The sequence below is a fragment of the Dendrobates tinctorius genome, unplaced genomic scaffold (assembly GCF_039654945.1).
Source record: "Dendrobates tinctorius isolate UK_male_01 unplaced genomic scaffold, ASM3965494v1 ptg000192l, whole genome shotgun sequence".
Lineage (NCBI taxonomy): Eukaryota > Metazoa > Chordata > Amphibia > Anura > Dendrobatidae > Dendrobates > Dendrobates tinctorius.
The window spans coordinates 4,133,191-4,147,496 of NW_027361859.1; the positions used below are offsets into that span (position 1 = coordinate 4,133,191).

Sequence of the window (14,306 nt, forward strand, 5' to 3'; positions counted from 1 at the left end):
CCAATCCAAAAGGTGGATGCATCTGTCTGCACGAGGAACCTGCGTTTATAATCCGGGGCAGCCAAGACAGGAGCAGTGACGGGGGCAGTCTTTAACGCTGAAAAGGCATCCTCACATGCCGTCGTCCAAGTCACATTCCTAGGCATGTTCTTGCGGGTCAGGTCGGTTAGGGGCTTGGCCAAGGTGCTGAAATTAGAAACAAATTTGCGATAGTAACCAGCAGTTCCTAAAAACGCAAGTACCTGCTTTTTAGTCTGGGGTCTACACCAGTTGCTAATGGCTTCCACCTTGGCAGGCTCAGGCCTTAGTGTCCCACCCCCTACTCTATGCCCGAGGTACTGCACCTCAGCCATCCCTATTTGGCACTTATCAGGGCGAATGGTCAGTCCTGCAGTAAGGATACAGCCCAGCACTATGCCCAAGTGTTTAAGATGTTCCTCCCAGGTTGTGCTAAAAATGGCGATGTCGTCTAAGTAAGCACAGGCAAAGTCCTGACATTGTTGTAACAGTCAATCCACCAGTCTCTGGAAAGTAGCGGGGGCAGTTTTCATCCCAAAGGGCATTCCCAGGAACTCATAAAGCCCAAATGGAGTAATGAAGGCTGAGCGCTCCCGAGCGTCCTCTGTTAGGGGTATCTGCCAGTACCCCTTGCTCAAGTCTAACGTGGTCACAAATTGGGCACTGGCCAGACGATCCAATAGGTCATCAATCCTGGGCATGGGATAAGCATCATTCTTGGTGGCATCATTTAGTCGTCTGTAATCAACGCAGAATTGTGTTGTACCATCCTTCTTGGGGACCAGGGCGACAGGAGAGGCCCAAGAACTGTGAGATGGCTGAATAACTCCCAGTTGTTTCATCTCCTCCAGTTCGTGCCTTGAACAGCGTCTGGAACCCGGTAGGCAGCCTGCTGGATGGGGCATTGTCCGGGGGTTTCCACATGGTGACTGGTGAGAGTAGTCTTCCCCGGCTTTGAGGAGAAAGCAGCAGCCCTCCGCCTTAGTACGGCGACAATATCGTCCTTTTGTATATCCGATAAATGGGAGCCCAGGGGCACTTGTTCCAGTGATCCTCCCGCTTGGGCAACCTGGAGGAGATCTGGGAGATACTCGTCGTCGGCGGTATCACTAGGGGGGTGGCAGACAGCTAGAACAGGCAGAGATCGGTCGTGGTAGTCTTTCAGCATGTTAATGTGGACGGTTTTCTGTCGTCGACCACTAGAGTCCAGGGCAATAACATAGTTAGTGTCATTAATTTTCTTGACAACCTGATAAGGGCCTTCCCACACTGCTTGAAGCTTGTTGGCAGGGGAAGCAGTAATCATGAGCACTTGCTGTCCTTCCATAAATTCCCGGTTCCTGGCATTACGGTCATACCAGGTTTTTTGTCTGGACTGGGCCATTCGCTGATGTTCTTTAGCGAAGGTAGCTAGCTGGGCGAGACGGTCTCTGAGCTCTAGAACATAGGGAACGATGGGCATTCCGGTATCTGAGATGTCTCCCTCCAAATGTTCTTTCAGAAGAGTGAGAGGCCCACGGACCTTCCGGCTAAACAGTAGTTCGAAGGGAGAGAACCCTGTGGACTCTTGGGGAGCCTCCCGATAGGCGAAGAGATGTGGCAGGTACTTTTCCCAGTCTTTTTCAACGTCAACAAAAGCCCTCAGCATATTTTTTAGGGTTCCATTAAAGCGTTCACATAGTCCGTTGGTCTGAGGGTGGTATGGGGTGGTGCGAATGGCTCGAACACCACAGGTATGCCATAGGGACTGGACCAGATCTGACATGAACTGAGTGCCTTGATCCGACAATATTTCACTAGGAAACCCTACCCGGGTAAAGATGGTAATAAGGGCCTCAGCTACCTTTACTGCTGTAATACTGGACAGGGCCACAGCTTCAGGATACCTAGTGGCATAGTCCACCACGGTCAGGATATATTTTTTCCCGACCTGCTGGGGTGGGCCAGAGGACCTATGATGTCGACGGATACACGTTGAAATGGTTCCTCAATTATGGGCAGGGATTGCAGGGGTACCTTATGTCGAGCTCCTGGATGCCGCATTCGCTGGCACACATCACAGGTGCGGCAATAATGGGCTACCGATTGCGAGACGCCTGGCCAGTAAAAACTTTGGGTGAGTCTCTTTTCAGTCCTTTTTCTCCCTTGATGCCCAGCCAAGGGGATATCATGGGCCAGTTGAAGTAGCTGTGCCCTGTACTTCTGAGGGACAATGAGTTGCCTGGTCGTTGCGTCAGGGTTGCCCTGGTCACTGCCCTTTGTTACATGATAATACAGTCCATTTTCTCGAGTGAAGCCATCCCCATTATCTCCCATGTGCCCAGTTTCTGCCTTTCGCCTAAGGGCTGCTAAGGTAGTGTCACCCTCTATTTCTTTCCTAAACTCCTCTCTGTCCCAAGACTCTCCCAATGTAGTAGCAGCGAAAGTATTGCTTACCGACTCTGATGCGGTTCGTGGTGGTCGCTCCCCGGTGGGGTCCGGATGACGTAGTGCTTGAAGGGCCTGTAGTCGGGTGACTGCTCCCACAAATTGGCACTGTAACTCCCCAATGTCGTTCCCAAGGAGGATATTTGCAGGAAGTCCTCCCATAACTCCAATCCAACATAGTTTTTCTCCACAACCATAATCTAAACGCACAGAAGCTCGCTGTATATATTTGCGGGCACCGCCCGCCAGGACAATGGGAATTCCCGGACCCTGGTAAATTGCCTCGGGTCGAACCACACGGGGGTCAGCGATAGTCAAGAATGCCCCCGTGTCTCTAAATCCTGACACTTTGTATCCATCAATAAAGACATCCTGCAGGTGGTGTTGCCGTTGCTCTGAGTAGCTAAAGGACAGAGGCCGGAGTCCGTACACTCCAGGAGGGGTATCTATGGTGCCGTGGTCGGTGGTCCACTCTGGTGGGGGTGGTGGTAGCTCTTCCTCAGGTGTGGTGGAATGTACAAGATGCACTGGACGAGGTGGGGCTGCGTGGGGCTCCCTCCGAATCTTGGAGGGACAGCCAGACTGCAAATGTCCAGGTTGCCCACACCCATAACACCTCCTCTCTGTGATACCCCCAGGTCGTGGTCGGAACTGTTGGGGCCTAGGATTGTGAGGCGTGATTGTCATCGGCTTGCGACTAGGTGGAAGGGCAGATATAATTGGAGGGGGACGGGGCGCGGGAGCAGGCCGTGGTTCATTGTCCAGAAGCCTCCTCCACTGCGGCCGGATAGTAAGGGCTTCATCAGCCAGGGCTGCAGCTCTATCCACGGTACACAGCGTGTGCTCCCGGACCCATTCCCGTAACTCTGCAGGGCACTTGGCAAGAAATTGTTCTATAAGGAACGCCTGTATAACATCTTCCACAGTAAAGGCGTTTTCTGCTTCCAGCCATCTCCAACATGACTCGGACATCTTATCTGCATACATCCTAAACGATCCCCCCGTGGTGCATGGGAGGTCTCTGAACTTGACCCTATATGAGTCTGGGGTGATAGCATGGTAATCCAGGATAGTCCGCTTTACAAGGTTATAATCCCGATTCCGCAGTGCATCAATGGTTCGGTAAGCCTCCGCCAAGCTTCCGTTCAGGAGCCCCACTAACAAACGCATCCAGCTAGAGTGGGGCACCTCCATCACAGCACACTGCTGCTCAAAGTCTTTGAAGAACCCCTCCACATCTCCAGAAGCCTCATCAAATGACTTAAACTCTGTCCGTGTGATCCGTACAGGCTCCCGGATTGTTGGGGTTACACTCCACATTGCGTTACTCCCTTTTTCAAGCTCCATTGCTTCCTGTCTCCGCTGTGCCCAGCGGGCAGCCTCCTCCTTGTACTCCTGAGAGATGCCGTGGCCCAGAACCGCCATCTCTTCTTCATACCACACCAACCACTGGCTTTTCTGGATGGGGATCCCTGTCTCCAGTGCTCGTCCTTCAGACATCTGGGAGGAGGTGGCCAGGCTAGCGCCCACGAGTAGATCGATTAAGGCCTCTTTAGTCAGTCCCTGGTAGTTCAGGCCCAGGTCTCTGGCTCTCTCCTGTAAACTGCATAAAGTCCAATTTCTGTACTCACTCTGTGGGTGGTTCTCCATTGGATTACGCTCTGTTGATCTCACCGCTGCCACCAGTTGTCACGGGGTCCTTCTCTGGTATCACACAATCAACAGAGCAAGCGAAGAGTGAACAATTCCAAGACCTTTATTAAGGCAAAAATACAAAAAGGTCCATATTCAGTCCACCACACAAAGGATAAGATAGTCCAGAATAAGAATGCAGTCCAGTATCAGGATAAAATGTCCAGATTTCAAAACTCTAGCACCAGAGGATAAAAATGGGTCTTTCTCTCTGAAATGCAACCTTTTCACGATCTTGTCTCTACCGGAACTGACTTGTCCAGCTGCCGTTCTTCCCCCCACCCCCTTCCTTGTCCAGGGGTAGTCAAACAAGTTACCTCCCAGAAGAGAACAAAGGGCCTTAGGGATTAATGCACTACAGGGGGTCATCAAGAGACAGATACAGTGAGGCTGTAGACTTACAATGTAATAAGAAAAACACTATGAAAATAACTGGAATTGTTAAAAATAGGAATATACAAAAAATGACATCCACATAACATATCACACCATCACAGGCAGTTTCATTCTTCGGGTCAGTACGATTACAGTGATATCTCATTTATATTTTTTTTATGTTTTGGTGCTTTTATATAATAAAAACTATTTTATAGAAAAAATAATAATTTTTGCATCGCTTTATTCTGAGAGCTATAACTTTTTTTATTTTTCCTCTGATGGAGCTGTATGATGGCTCATTTTTTGCAGGGCAAGATGACGTTTTCAGCAGTACCATATTTATTTATTTATATCCATCTTTTTGATCGCGTGTTATTCCACTTTTTGTTCGGTGGTATGGTGATAAAGCATTGTTTTTTGCTTCTTCTTTTTTTCAAAATTCAATTTTTTTTTGATAAGTTAAATTTTCAATTACAAAAATACAAAACAAAAAAAAAGAATAACTAGGGCAATATCAGCATCAATACAGTTAGGTCCATATATATTTGGACAGAGACAACATTTTTCTAATTTTGGTTCTAGACATTACCACAATGAATTTTAAACAAAACAATTCAGATGCAGTTGAAGTTCAGACTTTCAGCTTTCATTTGAGGGTATCCACATTAAAATTGGATGAAGGGTTTAGGAGTTTCAGCTCCTTAACGTGCCACCCTGTTTTTAAAGGGACCAAAAGTAATTGGACAATTGGCTCCAAGGCTATTTCATGGACAGGTGTGGGCAATCCCTTCGTTATGTCATTCTCAGTTAAGCAGATAAAAGGCCTGGAGTTGATTTGAGGTGTGGTGCTTGCATTTGGAAGGTTTTGCTGTGAATGAAACATGCAGTCAAAGGAGCTCTCCATGCAGGTGAAACAAGCCATCCTTAAGCTGCAAAAACAGAAAAAAAAACATCAGAGAAATTGCTACAACACTAGGAGTGGCAAAATCTACAGTGTGGTACATCCTGAGGAAGAAAGAAAGCACTGGTGATCTCATCAATGCAAAAAGACCTGCGCCCACGGAAGAAAACAGTGGTGGATGATCGCAGAATAATCTCCATGGTGAAGAGAAACCCCATTCACAACAGACAACCAAGTGAACACACTCTCCAGGAGGTAGGCGTATTAATATCCATATCTACCATAAAGAGAAGACTGCATGAAAGTAAATACAGAGGGTTCACTGCACGGTGCAAGTGTCACGTGCCCCGTCCTGTGTGACACGGCCAGCAGGCCGGTAACTAATACAACAAGACACAAGGGATAGGGAAACATTTACAGCAGTGGGCCCTGTGATAGGGAACGGGGGATGTGGAGACCTCCTGCACTCCCCTGAGTCAGTGTCCCTAACACTCCTAACGCTCCCTATACAGGTTCCTCACCTGTCACCGATCAGGATACCTGTCACCCTAGCACACCCTACACCTATTCCTTACTAGGGAGCTGGGTGGTGCAGGCACTGGCCCCATCGCTGTACTGACACCAACATGAGGAAAAGTGACAAACAGGGAAACACTTAGATTTGCTCTGATGCACTTGCTCCTGGCAACAGAGTCCAACACCTGAGTGCATCTTCCTCCCACCGTGTCCAACACCTGGGTGCAGCTTTACACCAACAGCGACCAGCACCCGAGTGCCGCCTTGGAGCAACAGAGTCCAGCACCGGAGTGCAGCTGTCCAGCTACAGAGTGCAGCACCTGAGTGCAACTGTCTAGCAACCGAGTCCAGCACCTGAGTGCAGCTTTCCAGTAACAGAGTCCAGCAAACTGAGTGCAGCTCTACACCATAGCTGCCACTCCACCAAGCTTTGCAAGAATTCTTCACTGACACCATAGCTGCCACTCCACCATGCTTTACACAAACTCCTCGCTGACACCATAGCTGTCATTGCAGGACTCCGACTGAGCTGCCCTGGACCTCCTCCAGCTCCATCCCTCACCCGGGCTGGTTGGAAAAGACCAACAATAATAATATCACCAATGTGAGTGAGCACAACTGACACACCTTTATTGAGTAAAAACACCTGTTAGTGATTCCCGTGCAATTACACTAACCACCACCGGGGGCAAACTATCTCTAAAAACACCAGTGCAGTGACCATACTGGCCACCGGGGCAAAACTATCTCTAAGCACACCAGTGCAATGACCATACTGGCCACCGGGGGCAAAACTATCTCTAAGCACAAAGCTTAGAGAGAGAAAGAAAAAAGGTTACCAGTGCTCTTATCTGACATGATCCAGCATGGATCATGACAGTACCCTCCCCTTAATGAGGGGCCTCTGGACCCTCAAAACCGCTCCTCATCAGGAACTACCTACAGAGGGGACGCCCAGATCCAGAGTTCACCCCAGCAACCACCTGCACTTCAGGTTTTTGACAAACGCACCGCTGGTATTGGCAATATAAGTTCTGGAGGCACCACACATCTCCAAAGCGCCGTCCAGGGGAACAAGTTATATATGATTATGTTTGATATGAGCTGGTAAGACTCCACAACACGCTTCCACTAGATGTTTTTTGGTGAGACCCATACACACTCGTTCACACACAGGTCCGGACCTGAACGTTTATTGCCACACATTCGTTTGTCAACATTCGGTGAACTCTCTCTGGGATTGACAACAGAGGCTTCCCCCTGTGTCACCACACTCACACCCCCGCACTCCACCAAGGGGTACACCCCCCCAACCCCTTCCACCACGAGGTCTGCGCCTCCAGGGTTGGCCAATGGCGAGGGTAGAGACTTGCCCCTACTCCCCCGCAGCACACCTGCTGCTCACACCGGAGAGGGAGGGGCCTGGGATATGGAGGAAAAATACACTCCCTGGTCGCCTTCCTCCACACGACCAGGAGAGGGCGGCTTCTTCGGTGGTATGGAAGATTTGGTGTGAGCCCCGCGGACCATATCACCAGTCTGCTCACTACAGGGACGCACCCCTTCACCTTGGGGAACCCCAAACAGCACCATGGGGACACCAACTCTACCCACCTGCCTGGGTACGTCCAACTGTATGAGCAAGTCCCACTCACCAGCAGGGACTCTAGGGGGCTCCTTTGCCAGAGCAGCGAATTGATTTTCTGGTTGAGCCAGAGGGAAGGCCCCAGACCCCGATTACTGCTGCTGGAACTGCTTCAACACACCATGAGCTCCTCACTCACTCTAGTGAGGCCCAGCAGCAATTACTCACATGTCTGAACCTAGCCAAAGGCTCACCAGAGAAAATGTAATGGTTGGGGATAATGTCACGTGCCCCATCCTGTGTGACGCGGCTCGCAGACCGGTAACTAACACAACAAGACACAAGAGATAGGGAAATATTTACAATGGTGGGCCCTGCGATAGGGAACGGGGGATGTGGAGACCTCCTGCACTCCCCTGAGTCAGTGTCCCTAACACTCCTAATGTTCCCTATATAGGCTCCTCACATGTCACCGATCAGGATACCTGTCACCCTAACACACCCTACACCTATTCCTTACTAGGGAGCTGGGTGGTGCAGGCACTGGCCCCACCGCTGTACTAACACCAACATGAGGAAAAGTGACAAACAGGGAAACACTTAGCTTTGCTCTGATGCACTTGCTCCTGGCAACAGAGTCCAACACCTGAGTGCATCTTCCTCCCACCGTGTCCAACACCTGGGTGCAGCTTTACACCAACAGCGACCAGCACCCGAGTGCCGCCTTGGAGCAACAGAGTCCAGCACCGGAGTGCAGCTGTCCAGCTACAGAGTGCAGCACCTGAGTGCAACTGTCTAGCAACCGAGTCCAGCACCTGAGTGCAGCTTTCCAGTAACAGAGTCCAGCAAACTGAGTGCAGCTCTACACCATAGCTGCCACTCCACCAAGCTTTGCAAGAATTCTTCACTGACACCATAGCTGCCACTCCACCATGCTTTACACAAACTCCTCGCTGACACCATAGCTGTCATTGCAGGACTCCGACTGAGCTGCCCTGGACCTCCTCCAGCTCCATCCCTCACCCAGGCTGGTTGGAAAAGACCAACAATAATAATATCACCAATGTGAGTGAGCACAACTGACACACCTTTATTGAGTAAAAACACCTGTTAGTGATTCCCGTGCAATTACACTAACCACCACCGGGGGCAAACTATCTCTAAAAACACCAGTGCAGTGACCATACTGGCCACCGGGGCAAAACTATCTCTAAGCACACCAGTGCAATGACCATACTGGCCACCGGGGGCAAAACTATCTCTAAGCACAAAGCTTAGAGAGAGAAAAAAAAAGGTTACCAGTGCTCTTATCTGACATGATCCAGCATGGATCATGACAGCAAGCTACTCATAAGCATCAAGAATCAAAAGGATAGACTGGACTTTGCTAAAAAACATCTAAAAAAGCCAGAACATCTGGAAGAACATTCTTTGGACAGATGAAACCCAGATCAACCTCTACAGAATTATGGAAAGAGAAAAGTATGGCAAAGGCATGGTACAGATCATGATTCAAAGCATACCACATCATCTGTAAAGCGCGGTGGAGGCAGTGTGATGGCTTGGGCATGCATGACTGCCAGTGGCACTGGGTCACTAGTGTTCATTGATGATGTGACACAGGACAGAAGCAGCCGAATGAATTCTGAGGTATTCAGAGCCATACTGTGTGCTCAGATCCAGCCAAATGCAGCCAAACTGATTGGTCATCGTTTCATTCTACAGATGGACAATGACCCAAAATATAAAGCCAAAGCAACCCAGGAGTTTATTAAAGCAAAAAAGTGGAATATTCTTGAATGGCCAAGTCAGTCACCTGATCTCAACCCAATTGAGCATGCATTTCACTTGTTAAAGACTAAACTTCAGACAGAAAGGCCCACAAATAAGCATCAACTGAAAACCACCGCAGTGAAGGCCTGGCAGAGCATCTAAAAGGAAGAAACACAGCGTCTGGTGATGTCCATGAGTTCAAGACTTCAGGCAGTCATTGCCAACAAAGGCTTTTCAACCAAGCACTAGAAATGAACATTTTATTTACAATTATTTAATCTGTCCAATTACTTTTGGTCCCTTTAAAAACAGGGTGGCACATGTTAAGGAGCTGAAACTCCTAAACCCTTCATCCAATTTTAATGTGGATACCCTCAAATGAAAGCTGAAAGTCTGAACTTCAACTGCATCTGAATTGTTTTGTTTAAAATTCATTGTGGTAATGTCTAGAACCAAAATTAGAATATAAGTACCGTATATACTCGTATATAAGCCGACCCGAGTGTAAGCCGAGGTCCCTAATTTTGCCACAAAAAACTGGGAAAATTTATTGACTCGAGTATAAGCCTACGATGGAAAATGCAGCAGCTACTGGTAAATTCAAAAATGAAAATAGATACCAATAAAAGTAAAATTAATTAAGACATTAGTAGGTTAAATGTTTTTGAATATCCATATTGAATCTGGAGCCCCATATAATGCTCCATACAGTTCATGATGGCCCCATAAGATGCTCCATACAAAACATGCCCCTTATAGTGCTGCACAAAGGTTACTAATGGCCCCATAAGATGCTCCATAGAATAATATGCCCCATATGCTGCTCCATAAAGGTTATGGCCCCATAAGATGCTCCATAGAATAATATGCCCCATATGCTGCTCCATAAAGGTTATGGCCCCATAAGATGCTCCATAAAGGTTAAGGCCCCATAAGATGCTCCATAGAATAGGCCCCATATGCTGCTGCGAATAAAAAAATGACATACTCACCTCTCATCGCTGGGGGCCAGGTGCCGGTGTCCTGAGCAGGCAGGGACACCGGCGCGCTATGGGGGTCAGGTGCCGTTGTTGCCGCTGGCTCAAGCCCTTGGCACCTGCGATATTCACCTGTCCCCGTTCCACCGCTGCACACCACTCTTTCTTCCAGGTCCTCTATCAGTGACTGTTCAGGCAGAGGGCACACGCTAACTACGTCATCGCGCCCTCTGACCTGAACGTCACAGACAGAGGACGCGGAGGACTGAGCGGTGCATGGCGGTGGAACGGGGACAGGTGAATATAGCATGGCTCCCCCCATCCTCTTTGTCATACTCACCCCCTCCTGGCACGTCTCTGCAGCCCCTGCTTCTCCCATGGTCTCCGGCGCCACAGCTCTTCCAGTGTTCAGCGGTCACGTGGTACCACTCATTAAGGTCATGAATATCCGCATACCATGGGAGAAGCAGGGGCTGCAGAGACCGTACCAGAGGGGGTGAGTATGATCTGACAACCGCACTCCCCCTCCCACGCCGACCCCCTGGTATATGACACGAATATAATCTGAGAGGGGCACTTTCAGCCTTAAAAAATGGGCTGAAAATCTCAGCTTATACTCGAGTATATATGGTATAGTGTCCAATAAAACCTCAAGATATAGGAAGAAAAAGGAGGGAAGGGAACATTTTAAGCCATCAGTACTATAATTATGAAGTTACTAAAGTCCAATGGAAACTATACATAGTGCAGCCATGCACGAACCAACACGGAGCACAATCCAGACAGAGAAGAGACGCATTGGAGAAATGGGTGGGTCACATCAGTCTGATGGAAGACGGTAGGCATCAGATTCCTGAAATTCAATCCAGTCTCTCCAAACTCACAGTATCTATCACAGTCAGTGGGGGATTGGGCAATCAAATGTTCCATCCTATTTAGAAGGACTATTTCACAGAACCACTCCTCCAGAGTAGGTGAAGAAGTACTTTTCCAGTGACGAGGAATGATATTCTTAGCAGCCTGTATAAGGTAGCTTATTAAAGATTTTTTGTATCTGGTGAGACTAGCTGGGATCATAAAGAGCAAAAGACATTCAGGAGAGTTGGGCACAGAGAGACTAGTCATTTTTTTAATAGTCTGAATTACCTGATTCCAGAAACCTCATATTATGGGACAGCTCCACCAAATGTGTGTCATCGTCCCCTCTTCCACTCCACATCTCCAGCATCTATGTGATACTGCGAGAAACCACTTATGAAGTAATATCAGAACTTTTGCTTTTTTTTTTTTAATGGTGTTCACTAAAGGGGTTATCTAGTGGGACAGTTTTATAGGTTGGGTCGTTGCGGAGGTGGCAATATCAAATATGTGTACTTTTCTTGTTTAGATTTTTTTTTTCATTCAAATATTTATTTTGTGTTAATTTTTGCCAGAGCTGTATATTCTAAGAGACCACTGAAAAATTTTCAGTTTGTCTGAATTTTCTCTTTATAGGTATATTTATGAGTAAAATGTAAATTGTTCTTTTATTTTATAAACTACTGACAACATGTCTCCAAATTTCCAAGCAATACATCTTGTATTTTTTTTTTCTAAAAATGAGAAATGGTCAAAATTAAATAAAAGAACCAGTGCTTTCAGACCTCAACTAATGCAACAAATTCATAATTATTTAGAAACAATACTAATGTTTTACCTCAGGAAGAGTTCAGAAATCAATATTTTATGGAATAACCATGATTTTTAATCACAGCTTTCTTGCGCCTTGGCATGCTTTCCACCAGTCGTTTACACTACTTTTGTGTGACCTTATGCCACTCCTGGTACAAAATGTAAGCAGTTCTTCTTTCTTTGATGGCTTGTGACTATCCATCATCCTCTTGATTACATTCCAGAGGTTTGTTTTGATGTTGTGGTCTCTTAATTCTTGCCAGAGATGTATATTGATTTTTTTTTATTATTATTTTTGGTTTTTTTTTAATATTTTTACAAGTATTTAAAAGTAGTTTTTTCAATTTTTTTAATTTTTTTTTAACTTTGTCCCACTATGGGACAATCATTTTTTTACAGGCTGATTGCTTCTGTAGCATGCAGCTAAAGCAGCATTTGCATGCCATAGAAGCTGTCAGCGTAGCACTGATAGGGAGACTTGCTGATCATGCACAGCACATGATTAACAAGTTTCCTAGCTCTGGTGACCTGGTGACCGCTCACCATAGCAACGATCGGGACCCCGCGTCACACCGTGGAGTCTCCGATCCAAAGGCAGAGGGGCTGTCAACCCTGTGCCGGCTTCAGGAATGCTGCAATCTTGTTTGGTCGCAGTATTTCTGGGGTTAAAGTGCTGGAAGCAGTCTGTGACTGCTCCTGGCACCTAGTGCCGGGTGTCAGCTGTCAGAATCAGCTGACACCCGGCGGCAATCGGCCACGCACCGACCCTGAGTGTGACCGATCCTGATGATGTAATATTCCGTTCATGGTCAAATTGGCCCAAGTCACATGAATGGAAGAACACGTCAGATGTAAAAAAAAAAGGGTTAAATGGAAGAAGTTTGGGACCACCAGAATTCTTCCTAGACCTGGCCGTCCAGCCAAACTGAGCAATCATGGGAGAAGAGCCTTGGTGACAGGGGTAAAAAATAACCCCAAGATCACTGTGGCTGAGCTCCACAGATGCAGTAGGGAGATGGGAGAAAGTTCCACAAAGTCAACTATCACTGCAGCCTTCCACCAGTCGGGTCTTTATGGCAGAGTGGTCCGACAATAGCCTCTCCTCAGTGCAAGACATATGAAAGCCCACATAGAGTTTGCTAAAAAGCACGCAAAGGTCTTCCAGACTATGAGAAATAAGATTCTCTGGTCTGATGAGAATAAGATAGAACTTTTTAGTATAATTCTAAGCGGTATGTGTGGAGATAACCAGGCACTGTTCATCACCTGCCCAATACAATCCCAACAGAGAAACATGGTGGTGGCAGCATTATGCTATAGGGGTGTTTTTCAGCTGCAGGGACAGGACAATTGGTTGCAATTGCAGGAAACATGAATGCGGCCAAGTACAGAGATATCCTGGGTTAAAACCTTTTCCAGAGTCCTCTGGACCTCAGACTTGGCCAAAGGTTCACCTTCCAACAAGACAATGACCTAAGCACACAGCTAAAATATCAAAGGAGTGACTTCAGAACAACTCTGTGATCAGTCTTGACTGGCCCAGCCAGAGCCCTGACCTAAACCCAATTGAGCATCCCTGGAGAGACCTGAAAATGGCTGTCCACCAATGTTCACCAACTAACCTGACGAAACTGGAGAGGATCTGCAAGGAAGAATGGCAGAGGATCCCCAAATCCAGGTGTGAAAAACTTGTTGCATCATTCCCAAGAAGACTCATGGCTGTACTAGCTCAAAAGGGTGCTTCTACTCAATACTGAGCAAAGGGTCTGAATACTTATGACTAGAGTTGAGCGACTTTTGGTTTTTTAGGGTCGAGTTTCATTTCGTGAAACCCGACTTTTCCAAAAGTCGGGTCAAGCAAGATCGTCCGATTATAGGGAAAAGTCGGGGTCGTCCCGAAACACGAAACCCAATGTAAGTCAATGGGGAATAAAAGTCGGCAGTGAGAGGAGGACAGGAAACACACCTACAGTGCCCATTTGAATGCCAAAAGCATCAATTCTTCTTACTTAAGCTTGTCAACCTTAATTAACTTCATAATAGAAGTTACGCACTGAAAAATGGGGGTTATTTGGCTAAAGTTGTGGGGGGGAGGGCTGGCTCCAGGTTTTCATGTGCCCTGGGCGAAAGAGCGCCCCTTTAACACATACCACAACTCATCATGCTCCGATACAGCAGAGAAATAGCGGTATAGTACAATGAAAAATACTTCACTTTTTACATCTCATGACGAGGCCCATCTATTTCTCCATACAGAATCATTGGTCCCATATAATGTTTGAAACAGTATATGATGAGCTCCACATAATGCTACAGTATATGTTGGTCCCCATGGATGAAGCTCCACTGTCTTATGGGCCCAAATAAT

The 14,306-nt window shown here is 47.3% G+C and overlaps 1 protein-coding gene across 1 annotated transcript in view; it reads left to right on the top strand.

Moving 5' to 3' along the window:
* Positions 1-14,306, top strand: part of LOC141055947 (uncharacterized) — a 161,153-nt gene that overhangs the window by 126,489 nt on the left and 20,358 nt on the right. The window contains exon 15 of the mRNA XM_073552644.1: positions 3,394-3,493. Coding sequence (XP_073408745.1) covers positions 3,394-3,493 — 100 coding nt within the window. The remainder of the gene's footprint in view (positions 1-3,393; positions 3,494-14,306) is intronic.